Source organism: Cricetulus griseus, chromosome 4 (assembly GCF_003668045.3).
Source record: "Cricetulus griseus strain 17A/GY chromosome 4, alternate assembly CriGri-PICRH-1.0, whole genome shotgun sequence".
Taxonomy (NCBI): Eukaryota; Metazoa; Chordata; class Mammalia; order Rodentia; family Cricetidae; genus Cricetulus; species Cricetulus griseus.
This window is the reverse complement of record NC_048597.1, coordinates 154,917,308-154,938,198: the sequence shown is the minus strand read 5'-3', so window position 1 is coordinate 154,938,198 and position 20,891 is coordinate 154,917,308. Positions and strand designations below refer to the sequence as shown.

Here is a 20,891-nt window from a genome sequence, read left to right as displayed (position 1 = left end):
TCCACAGTCAACCCTCTGTCAAGTACCAAGTGTCAACCAACCTCTGTATCTGAAGCACCACACTGGACCTTGTTACCAGTGCTAGCTCCCTGTGCTTTCCCCAAAAGTATGAAGCCATAGGTTTAAGATCTAGGAAGCTATGTTTTAACAGATATCAAAGTGATATTGGAGGTAAGGCAAACTTGGAAACCCCTGATTGAGACTCTTAAGTCCCTCAGTCCCATATGTGTGTCAAAGAAAGGGCTCATGCTGGTAATAGCCCATCATGGTCTGGGGATCTCCTAGGAAGGAAAGAAGCTGTGAAGAAGGGGACAGTCCCGCTCATCTGCCATCAGGACCCCAGAGACAACAGGGCACCTGGAACAAAACAGAAGTGACCATAGACAGAAGGAATATCTGAACATCCCCGGAGGACCTTATCTCCATTGCCTCCCCACCCTCTCTGTTCACCAGGGGACACTTAGACTCAAAGAATTTTTAAAGTATGCTCGCATGTCACCAAGGAAGCAGAAATCCTACTCCCCCAGTCTTCAGTCAGTTTGTTGGAGTATCTGACACGGCAGGGCTGTCTTTTTGTGGCCCTTGGCCGTGAAGCCTATCCGGTGTTCCCAGTGTCCTGGGACCCAAATAAAGCCAGCGTTGGCCACAAAGCTGTTGAATCGCGTTTCCCTGGCTTGGCTCAGTGTATTACAGGAAAGAGCAGGGGCCCTGGGAGGTGGGCTGGCCTGGAGAAAGGCTAACTAAACACAGGAGGAGAGGGAAACTGCATAACGGCCCACAAAGCGCTGCCTGAAGACCGCATCCAGGTTGGCGGCCTCACTTATCAAAACAGTTCACACCTGATGGATGCACCAATGGTCCTCAACCGCCAACGCCACTTCCCGACCTAGGAAAAGACAGAGTGCGAGGCGAGGCCTGATTTTTTTTTTTTTTTCCCAGCCGCATTTGAGAAATTCGCTGTGTCAGAGAAACTAAAAGACTAAGCAAAACCCCTGAAAATCCAAGCCTGATTATTTCATCCACGTGGCACCAGAACAAGCCAAAGGGGTGTGGGGGGCGGGGGAAGAGTCACCCGCCCCGCCCTTAATGGGAGGAAGGGATTTGCCGGGAGCGCAAACTTTGGACAAGGCCTAGCCGGTGACGGGGCGCGGCGGGAGGGAGGGACCCAGAGAAAGCCAGCGTCCGCCACAAAGCGGTTGAGCCGCGGTCCCCAGTCCCGCCCCTTTCTGGGCCACCGCGGTCCCTTTAAGGGCCAAGAGGTGCGCGGTCTCTTTAAGGCAGGTCCTGGTGGTTTCTGTTTTCTGAAGGAAGTGACGGGGGGGTGGGATTGAATGAAAAGTGCTGAACAGAGTCGGGAGCTCAGGAGTTTGGGCGGCTGCGGCCGCGGCGACTCGGGGACACGCACAGGGGGGCGCTGTCCGCGACTCGGGGTGCGTGGCTGATCGCGGCCCACGTGCATTCGCAGCACGTCGTGGGGACATCGGGGGCGGGGGGGGGGACTCTCATCTCCCCTCTTGAGGAGGCGACTGCCGGGAATCCCTGAACCGGACCCCTAACTTCGGGCGAACTTTGTAGGCGCGTCTCCCCTCCCCCACGCGGCGCGCTGGGGCCCCCGGGGATGCGGCCCCCCGGCCGCTGCGACGTCCCCTCGGCGCGCCCCGCGCTGCCGCCGCTGCTGCTGCTGCTACTGTCGCCGCTGCTGCTTGGGGCGCCGCGCGGCGTGGGCGCGGGGAGCAGCGTGCCAGCGGAGCTGCGGGTCCGTGTGAGGCTGCCCGACGGCCAGGTGACTGAGGAGAGCCTGCAGGCGGACAGCGACGCCGACAGCATCAGCCTCGAGCTGCGCAAACCCGACGGCACTCTCATCTCCTTCACCGCGGATTTCAAGAAGGTGAGGGCACCCTCTCTGGTCCTGTCCCACCCCCCACCTCCCCGGGGCGGGGGAGGCTTTCGAGCTTAGCTGTCGGAGGTCGCAGGCACCCTCAAGCCTGCGGAAGAGAAATGCAGAGCGGGAAGCGGGACGTGACTTGTCCAAGGTCACACCATGCTCCTCTCTGTAACTCTCCAGCACCCAGATCTGGGTTCTTTTGTCAATGAACTGCTATGCTAACCCCTGCAGCCTTCTGTTACTTGGCTGTGAGTAATTAAGGCCCTTCTCATGCCCTGACCAGCTCCGGTGGCCGCTTTTTTTCTCGGCACTCCCAGCTGACACTCCGACAAAAGTGCTGTTAACAACGCTTCCCTTCTTGCGATAGTTTCTGTGACTAAAGAGGGAAATCCACAGGTGGCATCGGGGACCTTGGCCCTCCCTGCTGCTGCTGTTTGTGTTATGAAGTTAGGCCCCTTTCCTCTTCTGTATTTGGCAAGGAAGTGATTTCAAGACCTCCAGCCCTGGAGCACCATTCCGGGATCATTTTCCCTGCAGAGCTGTCTGTCTGTTCCTGGTCCCTCCCAAGCCAAGGAGCAGCTCTCTCCTCTCTGACCTGGAGGGCTGAAAAGCTTGGAGCAAGGGGACTTAGGAAGAGTTGGAGGAGGGCAGAGGCCCCCTACCTTTGGAAAAGGTTGTCAGTGTCTCAGCCCAAGCCTCTTGGGCTTAGCAGTTCACTAGCCCTCTTGGCCGGGGCTAGTGAAGTCCGCAATTTTACTGTGGTGGGGAGGTATTGTGCAGGGAACCAGAAGGGGGAGAGAAGAGGTGCTAGGATTGTCAGGAAATCGAACTCCAGGGGTGCTGGGTGACAGACAGTGACTAAGTTTTGGGTGAAGGAGAATTTCCTCACTCCTTTCATCCCAATGCTCAGGAGTCTAAGATGGGAGGAACACATGTTCAAGGCTAGCTGGACTATAGAGTGAGACTCTATCTCATGGGGCTCAGGGGAGAATCTTCTGATCATCTACTCTCAGCTCCCGACCTCCAAAGGGGAGGCTCTGTGCCCCTCTATCTTTGGGGGAGAACAGAAGTAAGGCATATATATTAAATAGCTGGGAAATGGAGAGAACCAAGACCCAATAGCCCCATCTCTGTCTCTCTTGCTTCTGTGAGTTATTTGGAAACCTTGGGAGGAGGGGGCAGAGTATGGGCAGCCAGCCAGAGACTCCGTATAAGAGTGTCACAGATAGCAAAGGTGCAAGTATAGTAGAAGTGAGGTTGGACTGGTGATCTGGCTCAGGCCCAGAGAGTCATCCTAACAGAGGACTTGGCAGTGTGGTAGCCAGGCTTGCCGCACAGTCCCGAGCTGGGATCTTAGATGCAAGTAGGACAGATGAGCCAGTACATGGAGAAAGGGGAACTGGTAGCCCAGCATGTCCCCTGCTTGTCCACCTGAACTTTAGGAACATTTTATCTGTGGTGCTCTGGGCTTGGAAGACACAAATAGAGACTGAATCAATACACCAGTAGGGATCTTATCTCCACTCTAAGCCCTCTGACCTAAAAGCCAGCCACAGAATAGATTGTTATTGTCCCACCCTCCTGCCCAGTAGTCCTGTGCTGTGACCACCCTGGAGCCTTAAAAATTTATCCATCCCTAGGCAAGACTTCTGATAGCCAAGCTGGGCGGGGCATGGACTAGAGTGGAGCTTTTCTAGCCTCTGGCTACAAAAGGTTATTATTGCTTCACCCTGAAAGGAGACAAGGAAAGAAAGCAAGAAGGTGAAGTAGGAGCACAGGAGGCTGTGATGGGGTGGCCTGCCATGGGGGTTGGACTGAGCGTGGGGTGGGGGACATGTGGCTGCTCAGTTGGAGGGAAGATTCAGAGTTGATGGCAAGAGCTCACTTTCATCGCCACAGGGGTTCAAACTTTCACCTGGTTTTCAAAAGTCTGCTTTTCAGTTAGTTGCTGACCCAGAGCTGGCATTTCACACCTGCCTCTGCATCTCCAATTTCATGTGTGTGTGTGGGGGGCGGGTGGTATTAGGAAAGTGGAAAGCCAGCTGTCAGAGGACTTCTAGGTTTCTTCTTTGGCTCCGGCCATGATGGAATGGGTTACTTGGGGACTAGGGAAGACAGAGTTTAGTCTACTCCAGCATGTTGCCTCTACTGGCCAGAGACACTTTGTGCCCTGCCCTCCCCAACTGGTGGTTGTTGCTCTCTTCTCAAGGCCTCTTACCTCAAAGCCTTTGTTAGATTTCCACTGGAAAGCTCTGCCTAGAAGTAATGATTTTTTTTCCTGTAGAAAATGGCCCAAAAGTTGTTGTGTACCGTGCCCTTTAGGGGCTGCTTTAGGAAAAATGTCCTGAATTCTCTTGGGAATAGTGTTGTTTGCCGTCTGATCACCATTGGGAGAGACAGTACAGACTGAATGAGGCAAGTCTGGTTTACCATTGTGAGCTGGCTAACCTCAGTCCAGCTGTTTGATTAATCCGGGCCTTCATTTCTTCATCTGTAAAATGTGTTAGTATTGGTAGGTGTCCTGAGGTCATGGGCAAAACTGAACATGGAGCAAAGTGCATGTGGTATGCTCACTCTGCTTCCAGTGCTGTGTCAGGTACCCAGGGAATGAAGAAATCCTTAGCTCCAAAGCTGCCTCATTCCACATTTCAGCAGCTTCCTCCCTGTTCAGTTTAAATAGGTTGAAGGGTAGGCAAGAGACCCCAAAGAAAATCAACACTGAACCTGGAGAAGACTAGAATTTCTCATTGACACCTGTCTTCTTTCTGTCTTGGAGACAAAGTCTCCAAATTCAGTCTAGACTGACCATGGCTTTGAACCCCTTGTGTGGTTCAGGTTAATCTGAAACTTTCATTTTCTCTTTCATGTTTTTGAGATAGAGTCTCACTATGTAGTATGACAAAACTTTTCTTGGAGAGATGCTATACACAGGTCTGCTTTTCCCAGATAGCAATCCTACAACAGACCAAAGTGCAAATACCACCAAAGCCCAACTTTGTGAACCAGTGAAGTTTTTTGGGGTTACTTACAGGGATATGGGTGATGGGTTACTTACAAGAGCAGAAATGACTCAAAGATAACTAACTGCATCACTAAGGCATACCCCAGCCTGGGTGACAGCTCACAAAGCTGGTAAGCTGAAGCACACCGCACAGCTTGCAGGCCACTCAACAGGTTGGAGTGCCCTTTTCAGGTGCCTCAGTTGTTCTTCCTGGCCCCGGTCTGGTCTCAGAGTCTTCTTTGAAGCTCGGCTTTTATTGTTTACTCTGGCAAGGAGGGACCTAGTGAATCTGTCAGTTTCAGGGACTTCCTGAAGCTGTTTTGAGTTGCTTAACTTCCTGCTTCAGGAGCTTCCCTACAGGAATGACTGTTTCAATCTCTGAGGAAACTGTTACAGAAAACTAGCCTGGAACTCTTGATCCTTTGCCCCACTCAGTCTGAAGTGATAGCAATATAGGTATGAGCCTCCATTACCTACCACCTTCTCCTGGAAGCTGCTGGATCAATGGCCAGCCAGTGCCTACTCCCCCCCCACCACCAGCAATCAATCTTAGACTAAGCAAACTTGGGGCTTCATGATACCCCTTAACAGGAGGGGTCCCAGCCTTACACCCCTTCTTCCCAGCCCCGCCTTCCTTCCCAGGTAGGCATACAACACTGACTGACTGACTGTTCCTCACCTTGCTTGCACCTTGGCCCAGAAACTGGTAAAGCAGGCTGTCATCAGTGTGCTATGGGACACTATTGCCCAGGGTTGGTTGGCAGGTCCCATGAGCAGCATGGACTGTCATATGGCTACCCTGTGTCACTGGGAGCCTTTCCTCAGGCTGACACTCAGCAGGCTGATTGAGCTATATCTCTGAAAGAATGCCAGTAGGCTATGGTTCAGTGGCTTTGAAGAGTAACCTGGGAAGTTTGCAGGCTCCCCACACCTAGATGGGACCCCATCCCACTAAATCAGGACATCTGAACATGAGATTCAGGCAGCAGGGTTCTGTAAGTTGAATGACAGCCTGGGTTATGGGAGAGCCTGTTAAAAGGGGGGTGGTTATGGATGGGGCTCAGTTGATAGTGTTTGCCTACCTTGCAGGAAACCCTGGGTTTCCTCAACACCACATGAATTGAGCATGGTTGTACACATCTGTCATTCTGGCACTTGGAAAGTAGAGGCAGGATGATTCAGAGATCAGGGTCATCCTTAGCTACATAGTGAGTTCAGGATCAGCGTGGGTTACATGAGATCCCGTTTCAAAAACAAGCAGTGTGCATCTGTTGTTCTCTCTTTGCTGACTCTAGTTTGTTTTGGTGTCCGGGATTGAACCCAGGACCTCATGCATGCTGCTGCTGAGCCTCACACCCTACACCCTCCAGGCCCCAATGTGCTTTAAGCAACAGCGTTTATACTTTGGGCCTAAATCTGTATGGCCTCCACATAGGAACTCCTACTCTGATGTACACAGTAAGCAGTACTTTTTATCACTCCAAGCCCTACATAAATAATCTAACCTTCGTGTATAGAGCCACTGAGCACAGTAACAGCAGGCAGACCACCATCCCCAGTGTCTCTCTGGCTGCTTATCTGACAGCCCTCTTTGCTCCCCCCACCCCCAAGCTGCTATCTCTGTCCAAGCTCTCTGACCCCCAGTCTGAATGTCCAAAAGCAGGGGAAGGAATGAGTCATGTCTCAAGCAGCCTGCTTTGGGGCTGGCCACAAGGGGAAGGTGGGGCTGCAAGATATGAAACAAGCCATGTGTGACTGCATCAGGGTGGTGGGGAGGAAGAGGAGAAAAAGGACTCCTGCTCCAAAAGTGAAGGAGAAACGGATCATGGGGACCCATGGGCTGGCACCAGAAAGGCAATGCCAATATCAAGAGCCACACAGTGCTATGTAGCTCAGGGTTTTACTCCATGGGGTCAAGAACCCAGGGAGATTAAAACTTGCTTCTTGTCCTGGGTACTAGTGGATAAGCAGAAGCAGGAGGAAAGAACCATCCAGAAAGCATCAGATTCCCAGTCTCAGATCAAGGGTGGGGACCTGCTGTGTTTGCATGGACACTGTCCCAAGAGACTGTCATATCACACAGGTATAGGGCAAGAGAAGGTTTTAAGGTCCTAAATCCTATCCTGTCTGTGTTGGATCCTCTACAGGTTAGCATGGAAGACATGTAATGATGGATTAGAAATCTTGAGTAGCAGAGGACAGAACAAAGTATTTTGTGGTTTGGGCGGTGTGTGTGTGTGTGTGTGTGTGTGTGTGTGTGTGTGTGTGTGTGTGTATGTGTGTATGTATGTATGTATGTATGTATGTAGGGGGTGGGTGTACCCATGTGTACATGTTCATGTGGGAACAGATGCATGTGAGAAGCCAGAGGTTGACATCAAATGTCTTCCTCAATCACTTTTCACTTTATATTTTTGAATCTGGGTCTCTCACTGAACCTGGAGCTCCTGGGTTTGGCAGGACTAGCTGGCCAGTGAGCTCTAGGGATTCTCTGGTTTCTCTTCCTGGGCATCACTAACATTATAGGTTGTGCCCTATTCTTTACACGAGGATTGGGATCTGAGCTCAGGCCCTGATGCTTGCACAGCAGGCAGTTTACCAACTGAACCATCACTCCACCCTGGAAGTGCTTTCTGAGGAAGGAGAACTCTGGAGCACAGAGCACCTCAGGACTTTACAGGAAGTAAAGAGCCCAGGCTGTGTAGGTGGGGCTCTTGGGTCCAATTCTACTCCTTCTTCCATATCGGACTAACTCCTCCTTGGGTCAGGGTGAGAAGTCTTGCCTGTGGTTCATGTGTGCTCCCTAGCCTATGGCTAGCATCTTCCACCCCTGATAGAGATGCTAGGTCCAGATGGAATCCTATCCTGACTCTTGGTGAAAACCACCACCTGGAGCCAATAGTGTAGCCTTCTGCAGAAAGAAATGGGATTATAGCAGGCTTTCTCTTTGGGCCACCTACCAGCTCCCAAATAAAGACATGGAGACTTATTATTAACTATGAATGCTCGGCCTTCGGCTTGGCTTAGGCTTGTTTCTAGCCCTCCCTCCCTCTCTTCCCTCCCTCCCTCCCTCCTCCCTCCTCCTCCCTCCCTTCCTTCCTTCCTTCCTTCCTTCCTTCCTTCCTTCCTTCCTTCCTTCCACATAAATGAACCTATTTCTATTCATCTATGCTCTGCCCTGAGGCTCCTTTACCTCATCTATGTACTGTCCATCTGTTTTCCTGCTTCCTCCATGTTTGGCTGGCTGGTCCCTGGCTGGCTAGCTCCCCCTTTCTCTCTGCCCGCCTATCCCTCCTCTGCTTAGCTATTGACCAGTTATCTTTTTATTAGACCAACCAGGTACCTTAGTCAGGCAAGGTGAAACAGTAACACATCTTTACATAGCTAAACACGGGCAGCATAAACAAAAGCAACACACCTTTACATAATTAAATTCAGCCTAAGCAAATGTAACACATCTTTACATAGTTATTCTACAAGACAAACAAATGTAACAGATCTTTACTTAGTTAAACAAATGTTCTATTCCACAACAGGACATAGGTGGAATTTGTTCTTGGATTCCACAGACTATATATCTATATATAGAGGGATATATATATATATATATATATATATATATATATATATATATATATTGCATTGAGCAATCACTCTAATCACACACTTGATCTTAATAGTCTACACTGCTACATCTGAGTTACATTTGCCTCCATCCTGCAGATGCACAAACTGAGCTTGGAAGTGACATTGGTGACAAGATGAGAGAGCTGGTAGTGACTCAGGATTGACTCTCAGAGATCCTTGTACCACATTCTGACTGACTGGGCTACTCTGGGCACTCTGAGTGGGCCCCTTTGAGAAGGATGAAACTCAAAATGGAGAGGCAGAAGGAATGTATAAGATCCCTAGTGCACAGGAATCCACAAACACTTTATATGCAGTTGGTGTGGGCCCTGTCCCCCAAGCTCATAATTCCCAAGATATCCAGGATTGATTCCTCAGTGGTGCCTTGGGTGGCTCTGGAGTGTAAAAAGTCAGGCTAGCTTTGAAAACTAGGTCCCCAAATACTGCCAATCACTCTCTGCATTTTTCTTCTGTTTTCTAGTCGTGTGATGCAACAGGTTACTTAGCCTCTGTAAGCCCAGGCTCCATGCCTGTGGCTCTCCTGGGCAGAGTAACTGGGGGTGGGGTGTGGGAGTCTACAAAACAAGGGACCTATGAGAAGTATATATAGTTCCAATGCAGGCAGCCAAGCAAGCCCCTCTACAGTATCTCTCCATCCCCACAAGTAATTGCAACTTTTTTTTTTCTGCACTAGGGACCAATTCATCACTAGGAACTTCTGCCCTTTAAATTGCCAAATGTTTACTTACCTGTCACTGAGGATTCAGATGAAGGACAGAGAATGAGGGAGGCTGGAATCTAAGTGAGAGGGAAGTGTGGCGTCCATGTCAGGAGCCCTGAGTCAGCTAGACAGTGGGGAGCAGTTGATCCACATAAAGCCTCACTTTGTTCCCCTAGGGCAGTCAGGATGGTGGTGACCTTTGGGATTTGGCTGACAGAGCAGGAGGGGCTCTTGGGAAGGCTGGGAACTGGCAGTGAGGGGCATGGCTCCTGGGTAGTAGCTGTACTGACCCCATAACTAGAAGCCTCTGTCCAGGTGTGTGTACAGTAGGGGATGCCTAAGTCTCCTGTACCATCCTACCTCTGAGTTGAGTGCATCCACTCCTACTCCTGGAAAAGGGCTAAGCAGAGCTGCAGAGAGGCTCCCAAATCTGCCTTCCCCAGCCCCAGCCTAGTGAATCTGGCCCCTGTCTAGTCATGAAGCAGTCCCAGCCAGGAGCTGAGGAATAAATATTTAGATTGGCTCAGCCTGGGCCCCAGAGTCATGTGCTCTGGTGATGAGGAGACAGGGGGATGGCAGAGCACACTCCCAGAAGGCAGTGAGCCCTAACTGTCCAGCAGCAAGGGGACCAGGCTAACAGAGGTGGGAGTAAGTACTTGCCTCGTGCAGGCCCTAGAGCAGTGACCAATGGCCTCTGGCCTGCACTGTCTCTCTCTCTCTCTTTCTCTCTCTCACACACAAAGACAGACAGTTCTGCTCCTTAGGGCCCCCTTAGTTTTCAACTGCTCTGTAGTGTAGTGGAAAGTGTGATGAGGAAGGGTGTCCTAAGAGCACTAGAAGTAGGAGCTGGTATCGGGGAGCCTGGAAGAGTGAGGGGAACTGAGGTGATGTGGCTAAGAGTGCCCTTGCGAACAAGTGGCTGGGCTGTGTGTGAGAAAATGTGTGAGCTAAAGCCTGCTAGGCATGAAAGTGGAATGGGAAGAGTGTGTGTGTGTGTGTGTGTGTGTGTGAGAGAGAGAGAGAGAGAGAGAGAGAGAGAGAGAGAGAGAGAGAGAGAGGAAGGGGGAGGGAGGGACTGTTATGTGAGAAAAGGAGATCGAGAAACAGACCCATGTGAAAGATGGCACCCTGTGGCCGGAGGATAGGGAAAGCCAGAATAAATTTGGGTGCATCAGCTGGGCTAGATTTGACCGAGAGTAAAGTAAGATACCAATAAAAGTGGCCCAAGCAAAGCAATATGTTATGCTCTTCCCTGACTAAGTCTTAAAAGACAGCCATGAAGGTTAGCTGTTCCTGTCTTGGCCCACCATGGGTCCAGGTCCCCTTCCCCCAGCAGGAAGCACTCCCTGGGCCTCTCTGGGGAAGCAGCCTGGAGGGCCCACACAGGGTGTCTCCTGTCACGGGTGTTTTTACAGGACAGCTGTCTGCCATCATTTCCCTGTTCCCATGGAACCCCAGCAAAGCTGAGCCAAAGTAGCCCTCTGTGTCTTGGAAGCATAGCGGGGCTCACAAAGATGGAATGGTGGGGAGGAGGGCACAGAGGAATGGCGTATCTCCACAGGGTGAGGCAGAATACTGGACTAAGAGTTGGAAAGTCTAGGTTTCTGGTGCTGGCCCTACTGCTGTGTCCTTTCCCTTCTGGGATCTCAGTGAGACATCAACCGCATGATCTCCTAAAGTCTGATCTTTTAGAATGTAAAATAGTAGTCGTTGGCTATCAGCCTGAAGGAGTGTGCCTCTCCACCCCCATAGGTAAGGCCAAGAAGATAGACTTGGAGATTGTGGAGGCTGAATCCATTCACCCAGCTAGTGAAGTGGAGCTTCTGCCCTGTGCCAGCCCCCTGGCTACCACATAAACAGGCTCAAGCCTGTTTGTCTTTGACCCCAGAGCCAGGCCACAGAGACCCTGGATGAATCATTGCCCAAGCAGACGTAACGCAAGGACAATGAGTGGGTTTAGAGTCATTGTATCTTCTCCGGGGCCCAGCCTCAAACTGAGTCAAAGCCAGATGTGAACCAGACTCCACATGAACCCCAGACTCAGAACCCGCCAGTGACTTCCAGTGACCTGCAAAGCCCAGACTAGCAGTTCCTAGACCCCAAATCCTGCCGCTCTTGCTATTGCCTCTTCAGCTACCTCCCACCCTCCCCTGCTTCCTTCTCCATCTCACCTGGCCCTGCTACATCCCACCGCTGGTTTCCAAACCCCTTCATACTCTTGCTCTTTTATCTATATACGGTCAAGTATTTCTTGAGCATCCACTGTGTTCTAGTGGGCAGGAGTACACTGAAAATGCGATGCACTCCCCACCTGGAGGAATGAGTCTGGAAGGGAATTTAAATGAGGCAGGCAGGGCCCTGGAAAGGTGGCTCTACAGACTGGTGGTCCTGACATTGAACCATGCCTATCCAGGTGGTTATGTAGGAGCTGAGACGGACTCCTTCTGTCCATCTTCCTTAGGTGTGGGGCATCCCCACAGAGTAATGCACTCACAGAAAGGTCCAGGAAGTGACTCAACACTGCTCGTTCTAGGAACCGTATTTCAATAAATAAGTAACATGACAGTTACTGTGGGCAGGAGCCTAGGATGGCAGCCTCTAGGGTGCACTTTATAGTGAAGACAGTGACATTAAATGCTCAGATGACAGCAAAATGGAGGGGTGAGTGGATATACTACCTCTTGGCTGGAAAGACCTGCACCTTTACATCTCAAGGACCGCTGACCCCGCCCCTCACCCTGGGGAACCATCCTACCCTCCCTCCACCCCAGCCCTTACAAGGACAGTTACGCTCTTTTCCATCCTTTGCCTCCATAGTATTCAGCATAAACTTCAACTCTAGGCCTTATACCTGATTGTGTGAAGTTGCCTTCCTGGCCTCAGGAGTCTTATAACGACTGGGCCGACAGGGCCATTGGAGCTGGCCACTGCTTGGGCTTTCCAGAAAGCCCTGCCTCAGGGAATGCTAGCCAATGTTCTCCTACTTACTTCCTGCATACAAGCCTCACAGGGGTTACTGACCTGCCTGTGCCTCATCAATCTATAGAACAATCTTTACCACTTCCTGGGCCTGCAGTAGATGACAGCAGGAACAAGGAATTGCAGCATCAGGAGAGAAACTCAGAGTTCCACCCATGTTCTGAGCCCGTTTACTTTCTCGTCGCTCACAGCAGTCCCTCAAGGTAGCACTCTTCCTGGGCCTATTTTGCAAGTGTGGAAACTAAGACTCCGAGAGAATTTACAGTGATTTCTTCCAAGTTTATGTGGCCAGTAGCAGCAAGGCCAGGGGCCAAAGAAGAGGGAGCCCTGGCACTTAGCCTTCCATCTTAGTTAACTGTGGTATGTTCAAGCCCACCTTTGCCTTAGCCACAGACAGGACTTCAACCCTCCCTGCCCCGGTCTGGGCTCTTCTTGCTGTGTGCCACAGTACTTTCTTATGGGCTGAAGGTCCTGGGGAAGGGAGCTTATGGAGCCCTCCCAGTTTGGGAGGCCCAGACTGTAATTCTCTATCCCCTGCCAAAGGCTTTTGCCCTGTTGTACTACATGCCTTGAGCTTTTGAATCAACCCAGGGGACTCTAGGCAAGCAGAGCGCCTAGGAGCCAGGTTTCCATCTGGCTTGAACTTAACATCTGTCCAGATGTTCCCAAAGCAGAGGAGCTCTGTCACATTGTCCTTCCATCTGTTCCGGAGCCTTGCTAGTGGGTCCGGTGGGCAGGCCATGGTTCAGGATGTGATGGTCACCCCCTCCTAGGACCAGCAAAGGACATGTGGCTTTGGGGGCAAATAGGATCAAGAAGACCAGAGAACCTGGGTATAAAGGGTTTTTCACAGTGCAGGCAGGTGGGAAAGGAGGTGTTCCTGTCTCATGCTTTATTTGCATCAGGCTGTTTGTTAGGCACACACAGTGAGAGCGGGAACTGCTATGTTCTTAGGCAATCAACTAAGGATTTGGGGACAGTGGCCAAAAGAGTATGATGGGAAACCGGGTTCTAGTCCTGTCTGCCATGCACTGGCTTTGTGGGCCTGAGTCTCAGTTCATCCATTCTTCCCTCCCTCCTTCCCTAACTCCACTTTTCCTTTGAAACAAAAATCTCTCTGTGTAGCCCAGGTTGCCTTCAAACTGGCAATTGTCCTGCCTCTCCACCTCCCAAGGACTATACCTATTCAGCCTATTTCTCTTCTTCTTCTTCTTCTTCTTCTTCTTCTTCTTCTTCTTCTTCTTCTTCTTCTTCTTCTTCTTCCTCCTCCTCCTCCTCCTCCTCCTCCTCCTCCTCCTCTCCTCCTCCTCCTTCTTGGTTTCTCTGTATTGTTTTGGAGGCTGTCCTAGAACTCACTCTGTAGACCAGGCTGGCCTCGAACTCACAAAGATCCGCCTGCCACTGCCTCCTGAGTTCAGCCTATTTTTTTAGTTTAACATTAGGGAAGTTTGACTAGTTGATCCAGGAAGCAACTGTGCTTTCTGGGGAAAGAGCTCAACTTTGGGACAGCCTAGACTACCTGGGTTAAAAATCCCAGCTACATTTCCCCTAAATCCATGACCTTGGGCAGGTTACCCAATCCAAGCTGTGTCATAGTTGGAGCTCTGCCTCCTGTTGTTCAGAGTTCAGATAAGATGATGCAATCTGTTTGACACACAGTAACAGCAGTTTCTCTTTCCCAGTTACCAGCATCAGTGAAACTTTGTCCTACACAGTTACAGAGGACTTCCTCTGCCTTAGTGAGAAGTCCTCCTTCCTTCTGCACCCAGGCAGTTTCCCATATTGGTAGCATCTGGTGCTTGGCATTGCTGTTGGTATCTAATTCAGCAACAGGGAAGGAACTCAGGCAGCGTGTGTGTGTGTGTGTGTGTGTGTGTGTGTGTGTGTGTGTGTGTGTGTAGTGTGCTTGAGTGTGTGCCTACAGCAGATACGTATCCATGTATACACAGGTACACATGTATGAACCTGCATGTGAATATGTATGCATTTGCATTTATGGAGGAGGCCAGTGGTCAGCCTTGTCTCGTCCTCTCTCTCTCTCTCTTTCTTTATTTCTCTGTCCTTCCTTTCCTTTTTTTTTCCTGAGATAGTCCTTCACTGGGACCTGGAGTTCATGGATTAGACTAGCTTGGATAGCCAGAAAGTTCCAGAGATCCTCTGTTCTCTACCTCCCCAGTGTTGGTATTGAAAGCACATACACCACACCCTTTATATATTTTTTAATTTAAATTAAAAACAATCTTATTGTACATGGCAATCCTAGTTCCCTGTCCCTCCTCCCCTACCCCCCACCAACCCCCTATCCCATCTCCTTTCTGCTCCTCAGGGAGGGTGAGGTCTTCCATGGGGATATTTAAAGTCTGTCACATCATTTGGAGCAGGGCCTAGCCTCCCCTCCTCCCCCATGTATTTAGGCTGAGAGAGTATCCCTCTATGTGGAATGGGCTCCCAAAATCCATTCATGTACTAGGGATAAATACTGATCTACTATCAGAGGCCCCATAAATTGCCCAGTCCTCCTAACTGACACCCATGTTCAGGGGGTCTGGATCAGTCCTATGCTAGTTTCACAGCTATCAGTTTGGGGTCCATGAGCTCCCCCTTGCTCAGGTCAGCAGTTTCTGTGGGTTTCTCCAGCCTGGTCTTGACCCCTTTGCTCATCACTCCTCCCTCTCTGCAACTGGATTCCAGGAGTTCTGCTCAGTGTTTAGCTGTGGGTGTCTGCTTCTGCTTCCATTGGCTACTGGATGAAGGCTCTGGGATGGCATGTAAGGTAGTCATCAGTCTCATTATTGGAGAAGGGCATTTAAGGTAGCCTTTCCACTATTGCTTAGATTCTTAGTTGGGGTCCTCCTTGTAGATCTCTGGACATTTCCCTAGTGCCTGGTTTCTCTTTAAACCTATAATGGCTCCCTCTATTATGGTATCTCTTTGCTTACTCTCCTCTATTCTCCCCCCCACTCCATCTTCCTGCTGTCTCATGTCCTACTCTCCCCTCCTCTTCTTCCCTTCTCTTTCTCTTAATTCCCTCTGCCCTCCCCCATGCTCCCAATTTGCTCAGGAGATCTTGTCCCTTTCCCCTTCTCCGGGGGACTATGTATGTCTCTCTTAGAGTCCTCCTTGCTTCCTAGCTTCTCTGGTGGTGTGGATTGTGGGCTGGTAATCCTTTACTCTATGTCTGATATCCATATATGAGTGAGTACATACCATGTTTGTCTTTTTGTGACTGGGTTGCCTCACTCGGGATGGTTTCTTCTAGTTCCATCCATTTGCCTGTGAATTTAAGATTCCATTGTTTGTTTGTTTGTTTTGTTTTTCTGATGAATTCTCCATTGTGTAAATGTACTACATTTTTTTTATCCATTCTGCAGTTGAGGGACATCTAGGTTGCTTCCAGGTTCTGGCTATTACAAACAACGCTGCTATGAACATAGTTGAACAGATGTTCTTGTTGTATGAATGTGCATCCTTTGCACACCCTCTCTTTACATGGGTGCTGGTAACTGAACTCAGGTCCTCACACTTGAGGACCAACACTTTATCACTGAGCCATCTTATCAGCTCCTCAAGCAGAGCTCTTCCAGACTCTGGTCTGGTCGTAAATGTTCAATGCCTTCCACTGCTGATGGCAGGCAGGTGGCATGGCTGCTCACTGAGCCTCTCAGCAGCCCTGAGACCACCCTGTAGTTAGTACATGTGTCATGTCATAGAGAAGACAGCTGTATCCAGATAGCCTTCCCACAAGGGTTAGAGCAGAAAATACCAGTGAGGTGGACTTTGGATCCTGTGCGAAGCTCCTCCCAGGTACTGCCTGACTCAGACTCTCAGAGGGGGAGATCTTGTGTCGATTCCCACCTGACAGGAACTGTTCCTGGAATGGGAGCTGCCACTAGCAGATCAGCCTCCAGTGTCCCCTTGGCCGACCTGAATGGGATGAAAGATCAGATGGCCCAGGCTGGCAGGACAAGGAGATGCCAGCACGGTGACCCAAGAAGGGATTTCCTGTCTAGAGGAAGTGGGAGTGAAGCCAAGCTGACTCAGCTTCCTTCCAAGGTTCTGGGTGAGAAGGAGCCTCATGGAACCTTTCTCCCCAGCTGAGCCTCGATTTCTGTCTTCTAGCAAACTGCCCTCCATATTCCCATCCCTGTTGTTACATTTAAAATAAAGTCATTATATAAAGTCATTTCTAGTAAAGGTACAAGAGGGATCCCATTATAGATCTAAATCATAGAGTTATAGTATGAGTGAAATCCACAAACATTTAGAAGATGATTAGCCAGTGTGGTGGCACACCTGGGAGGCAGAGGCAGATGGAACACTGAGTCTGGTCTACACAGTGAGTTCTGAGACAGCCAGAGCTACATAGAGAAACACTATAGATACAGGCTGGGAGGGGCGGATGGTTCCACCACTAGGCTGGACATATTGGCTGCCCCAGGCTTTTCCAGACTTCACTGTGACAGGGGACAGCTGGTGTACCTGGCAGGTTAGTGTGGAGCTCATGATATGGAGGGAAAGAGTGCTTAGCACCATAAGCAGAGGTTGCTGTCATCGTTGTAACCACCAGCAAATGTCACCGGTGATATGGGACAGGTGCCCATCATCTTTATACTGGGGCCTACTAACTTCCTTCTCCCCAGGAGCAGAGCTAGAAATGTAATAGGTGAGAAGTGCAAGGTGCTTGGGGTTGGGGGGGGGCAGGGTGGGGTGCAGAAGGACATAGTAGAGGGTTCTAGCTGCAACCAGACTGCAAATGGTATCCTGAGGCTCTGTTCCCTCTTCCTGCTCCAGCTGCCCCCATGCATGCAGTGAATCAGAGCAGGAAGGAGCTGTTGGCCCATTGGTCATGCCATGAGTACCCCATGGGGAAAGGGGAAGTGGAGAGGGAAGGGAAAAGGTAAGGCATTCCAGCCTTGGGAGGCAGCAGCAGCTGCAACAGGCTGCTTCCGCCCCACAGTCCCTGATGGAGTGGGGGGAGGGTGGATGACAGGCTGACTGCGGAATACCCAGGGATGTTCTGAGGCCTTCTCCCCAAAGCTACAGAGTAACAGAGAAAACGATCTGGAATGGGTGCTTGTAAAAACTATAGTCCCTCTCTATGGTGCTCTGCCCAGTGGTCTCGGGGGCCCTGACCCACTCTGAATAAGGACACTGGGGTCCCCCCCTGGGGGAAATAATCAGTGTCAAAAACAGGTGCCGTCTTTTTGAGACGAAGGTCTGTCTGGTCAAAGGGTTCTTTTGAAAACCTCTCCAGTGGTTCACTTGGTCAGTTTTCCAGAGAGCTGTGGAAATATTTGGGGTATGATCTTTGAAGTCACGGGTGTAAATGGAAAAGATAAGCAGTTTCCTAGGGTAGGGGAAGGAGGTGTCTTTAGGGAAGGCACTGGGGCAGCGTCCAGGCCTGTCCTCTCCAGGGCTAGCTGGAGCCCCTCCCTCCAGCTGGTCTCTATTCTCCCTCCCTTCCCCTTCAGGATGTGAAGATCTTCCGAGCCCTGATCCTAGGGGAGCTGGAGAAGGGGCAGAGTCAGTTCCAGGGGCTCTGCTTTGTCACCCGGCTGCACCACAATGAGATCATCCCCAGTGAGGCCATGGCCAAGCTCCGGCAGGTGAGCACCTACCCCAGGCTTGCCTGGCCAGGCCCTGACCCAGAGCCCCCACCCCTGCGGTCACCCTGCCCTCCCACCACGTTCTTCCTCCTCACAGTTGCTTGACAGTCCTGATCCCCTGATTTGGCCCCAGGCCAAACTGACTACAGAGCCCCAGATCGCTAATCTGTACTGAGCCCCAACTCTCAGGTGACCTGGAGCTGCTGACCAGGTCCCGCCTCTTTTGGGATGGAGGTAGGAGATACTCTGAACATCTTGCCCCTACAGAAAAACCCCCGCGCAGTGCGGCAGGCTGAAGAAGTGCGGGGTCTGGAACAGCTCCACATGGACATCGCTGTGAACTTCAGCCAGGGGGGCCTGCTGAGTCCTCATCTCCACAATGTCTGCGCTGAGGCCACTGATGCCATCTACACCCGCCAGGAAGATGTCCAGTTCTGGATGGAGCGAGGTCAGCTGGGGGCTACCCTCCGTGGGAAGAGGGGAAAACACTTTGAGTGATTGTTTATGTTCAGGAGAGAGTTACTGAGTCCCTTCAGGGATGGACCACACAGACACACCCAGTGTGGACAACTAGTTGCTGTAGCTGGTAGTGGTTAGATCTGTTCAGCACCAGTAAAGTGTGAGCGTGCAGTCATGAGTGACAGGTATTCTCAGGGGAGGCTGTGATATGTCAGGAAGACTTCTGGAGGAGGTGGTGTCTATGCAGCTAGAATGAGAAGACAGCCTGCCAGGTCCTGTGAAAGGAGACTTCTCAACATTCTTGTCACTATCCATAGTGAGGACACAGATGTTCCTGCTATCATGTCTGCTGGCACCTCTCTGAAGACAGTATCTCACCATCCCTGGTGCCAGCATTGCTCCCAGAACCCTCAGGGCCTCCTCCCAGCTCTGCAGGGCCCCTCTGCCACTCTGCTGGCCCTTCTCCAGGTCCCTTTGCTACAAACTGTCAGGTCCTATGTGTAGAAGGGACAGGGAGATTCATTGCTCCTGGGCCTTCTGCTCAGTCAGCTGCACATAGAGAAGCCTGTCCTTCTCAAGGCAGGGAGGGCTGAACTTTGTGGCCAGGCCTATAACACACCTGTCTCCAACTGACCACCCTCTAAATGAAGGTACTGACCTGACCCTGGCATCCCCAGAGGCTGTTCCTTCTCATGGTCCACTAAACATAGCCCTGGCCAGGCCATGTCACCTGCCCCAGCACTCCTCATACATGCTCTTCTCATATCCAGACCCACTCTGCTTCTGTTGTCCCATCCCTGCCCTGCCCACATCCTTCAGGTAGTTTTACTTAAAGCTCTAATGGCCACATGGCCCAGTGTAGACTGTGAAATCAGACAGGCCTGATTTGGGCCCTGACCCCCCCCCCTTTCATTGTATGACCCCAGCCATATCAGTAAACTTCTCTGAACCAATTTTGATTCCCTGGCACAAATTGAGACTCCGTGGATGAGGACGACTGTGATATAGTGTCACCTTGCTTTAGACCCGGGTCTTACCTCTGTGTCCTCCCCCAGGGCAGCCTTGGGAGGGGTGACAGGAGAGAAGGCTGTCCTGGGCTATAGATAGATGTTCCAACCTTCTTCATGTTTGCCTCTTTCCCCCAGGTGTGGACAGTTCTGTGTTCGAGGCCCTGCCCAAGGAGCAGATGGAATTGCCTCGCTGTGGGCAAGTGAGAGACCGAGGAAAGCCCTGTGCCTGCCGCTACAGTCTGAGCCTGGCCTGGTACCCTTGCATGCTCAAGTATTGCCACAGCCGTGACCGGCCGGCACCCTACAAGTGTGGCATCCGGAGCTGCAGGAAAAACTACAGCTTTGACTTCTATGTACCTCAGAGACAGCTGTGCCTCTGGGATGAGGACCCCTGACTGTGGGGAGCAAAGAACGGCTTGGACCCACAAGTTCTTCACTGGCCACCAGAGGGTGTGGCAACCCTACCTGGGGCTTTAGGTCCCTTCCTGTGCCTCTGATGCTGAAGCCATGACCTCATCTGCATGACAGTAAAAGGATATCACCCAGCAGGGACAACTTTGGGCAGCCCCAATGCCTACCTGTGCCCATCTGGGGGACAGAGGGATATAAGCTGTTCTCCAGATTAATAGCCTCCCCTCTTCACGTCCCCCAAAATGTCCCATATACATGCAATGAAAATGAACTGGCCTAGGCTTCTTTTGTGGAACTTGTTCCAGGGGTGTGTGTTCCTGTATCACACCTTCCCATTGCAAGGAAACCATTGACCAGAGAGGGACTTCTGGGGACTCACACCCCAGCTCCCGTGTCTGAAGTGCCTTTTCTGCCCCAGGGGCAATGGGGAGCAGGGAGATCGCCGCCCTTGAGACCACATGTGCCTTTCCTGGGACCCAACTTGGCTTCTTCAGCACACACCAATTGTTCCTCCCGTTGGACTGAAGGACTTTGGCAAGGTTCTGGAGCAGGAAGGGAGCATGAAGTACAAGGAAAACTTGAATTCCAGATTTTTAATACAAAATATTTATCATTTGTACAAGAAATAAAAGTTTTTAAGGTTTCACTCACCGAATGGCTCTAGCCTGGAAGTTTGTCCAATGCTGCCACCTAGTGTCAGAAATGTGCCTCTACACAATTAGTGCCAACTTCTAAAGTTCCTACTGTGTGCTGTGTGAGAGGCTCTGTGCTTAAGATGATGAAACAAGGGAGCCAGGAACTCCAGAATAATGGGAATCTGTCACTCTTTTATGGCCTCCCAGTGCTCCCACACATTAAAAAAAAAATCTTGGGGCTAGAGCAATGGTTCTCAATCTTCCTAATGCTGCATAGTTCCTCATGTTGTAGTGACCCCCCCACAAAATCATTTTCATTGCTACTTCTTAGCTGTAATGTTGCTACTCTTACAAGCTGTAATATAAATATCTGTGTTTTCTGATGGTCCTAGGTGACCACACACACACACACACACACACACACAGGGTCACGACCCACATGTTGCAAGCTGCTGGGCTCCAAGATGGCTCAGTGATTTAGAGCACTGACTGCTCTTCCAGAGGACCCATGTTCCATTCTCAGGACCCACATGGCAAATTTGTTGTCCCCTTCTGGC

At 50.9% G+C, this 20,891-nt stretch overlaps 1 protein-coding gene across 1 annotated transcript; it reads left to right on the top strand.

The window, feature by feature from the left end:
• Positions 1 to 1,198: 1,198 nt before the first annotated feature.
• Positions 1,199 to 20,350, top strand: Oaf (out at first homolog). The gene is made up of 4 exons (XM_027411896.2): positions 1,199 to 1,888; positions 17,685 to 17,819; positions 18,087 to 18,267; positions 19,424 to 20,350. The coding sequence occupies exons 1-4, from the start codon at positions 1,619 to 1,621 to the stop codon at positions 19,681 to 19,683; spliced, it is 846 nt and encodes a 281-aa protein (XP_027267697.1). The 5' UTR covers positions 1,199 to 1,618; the 3' UTR covers positions 19,684 to 20,350.
• Positions 20,351 to 20,891: the final 541 nt, after the last annotated feature.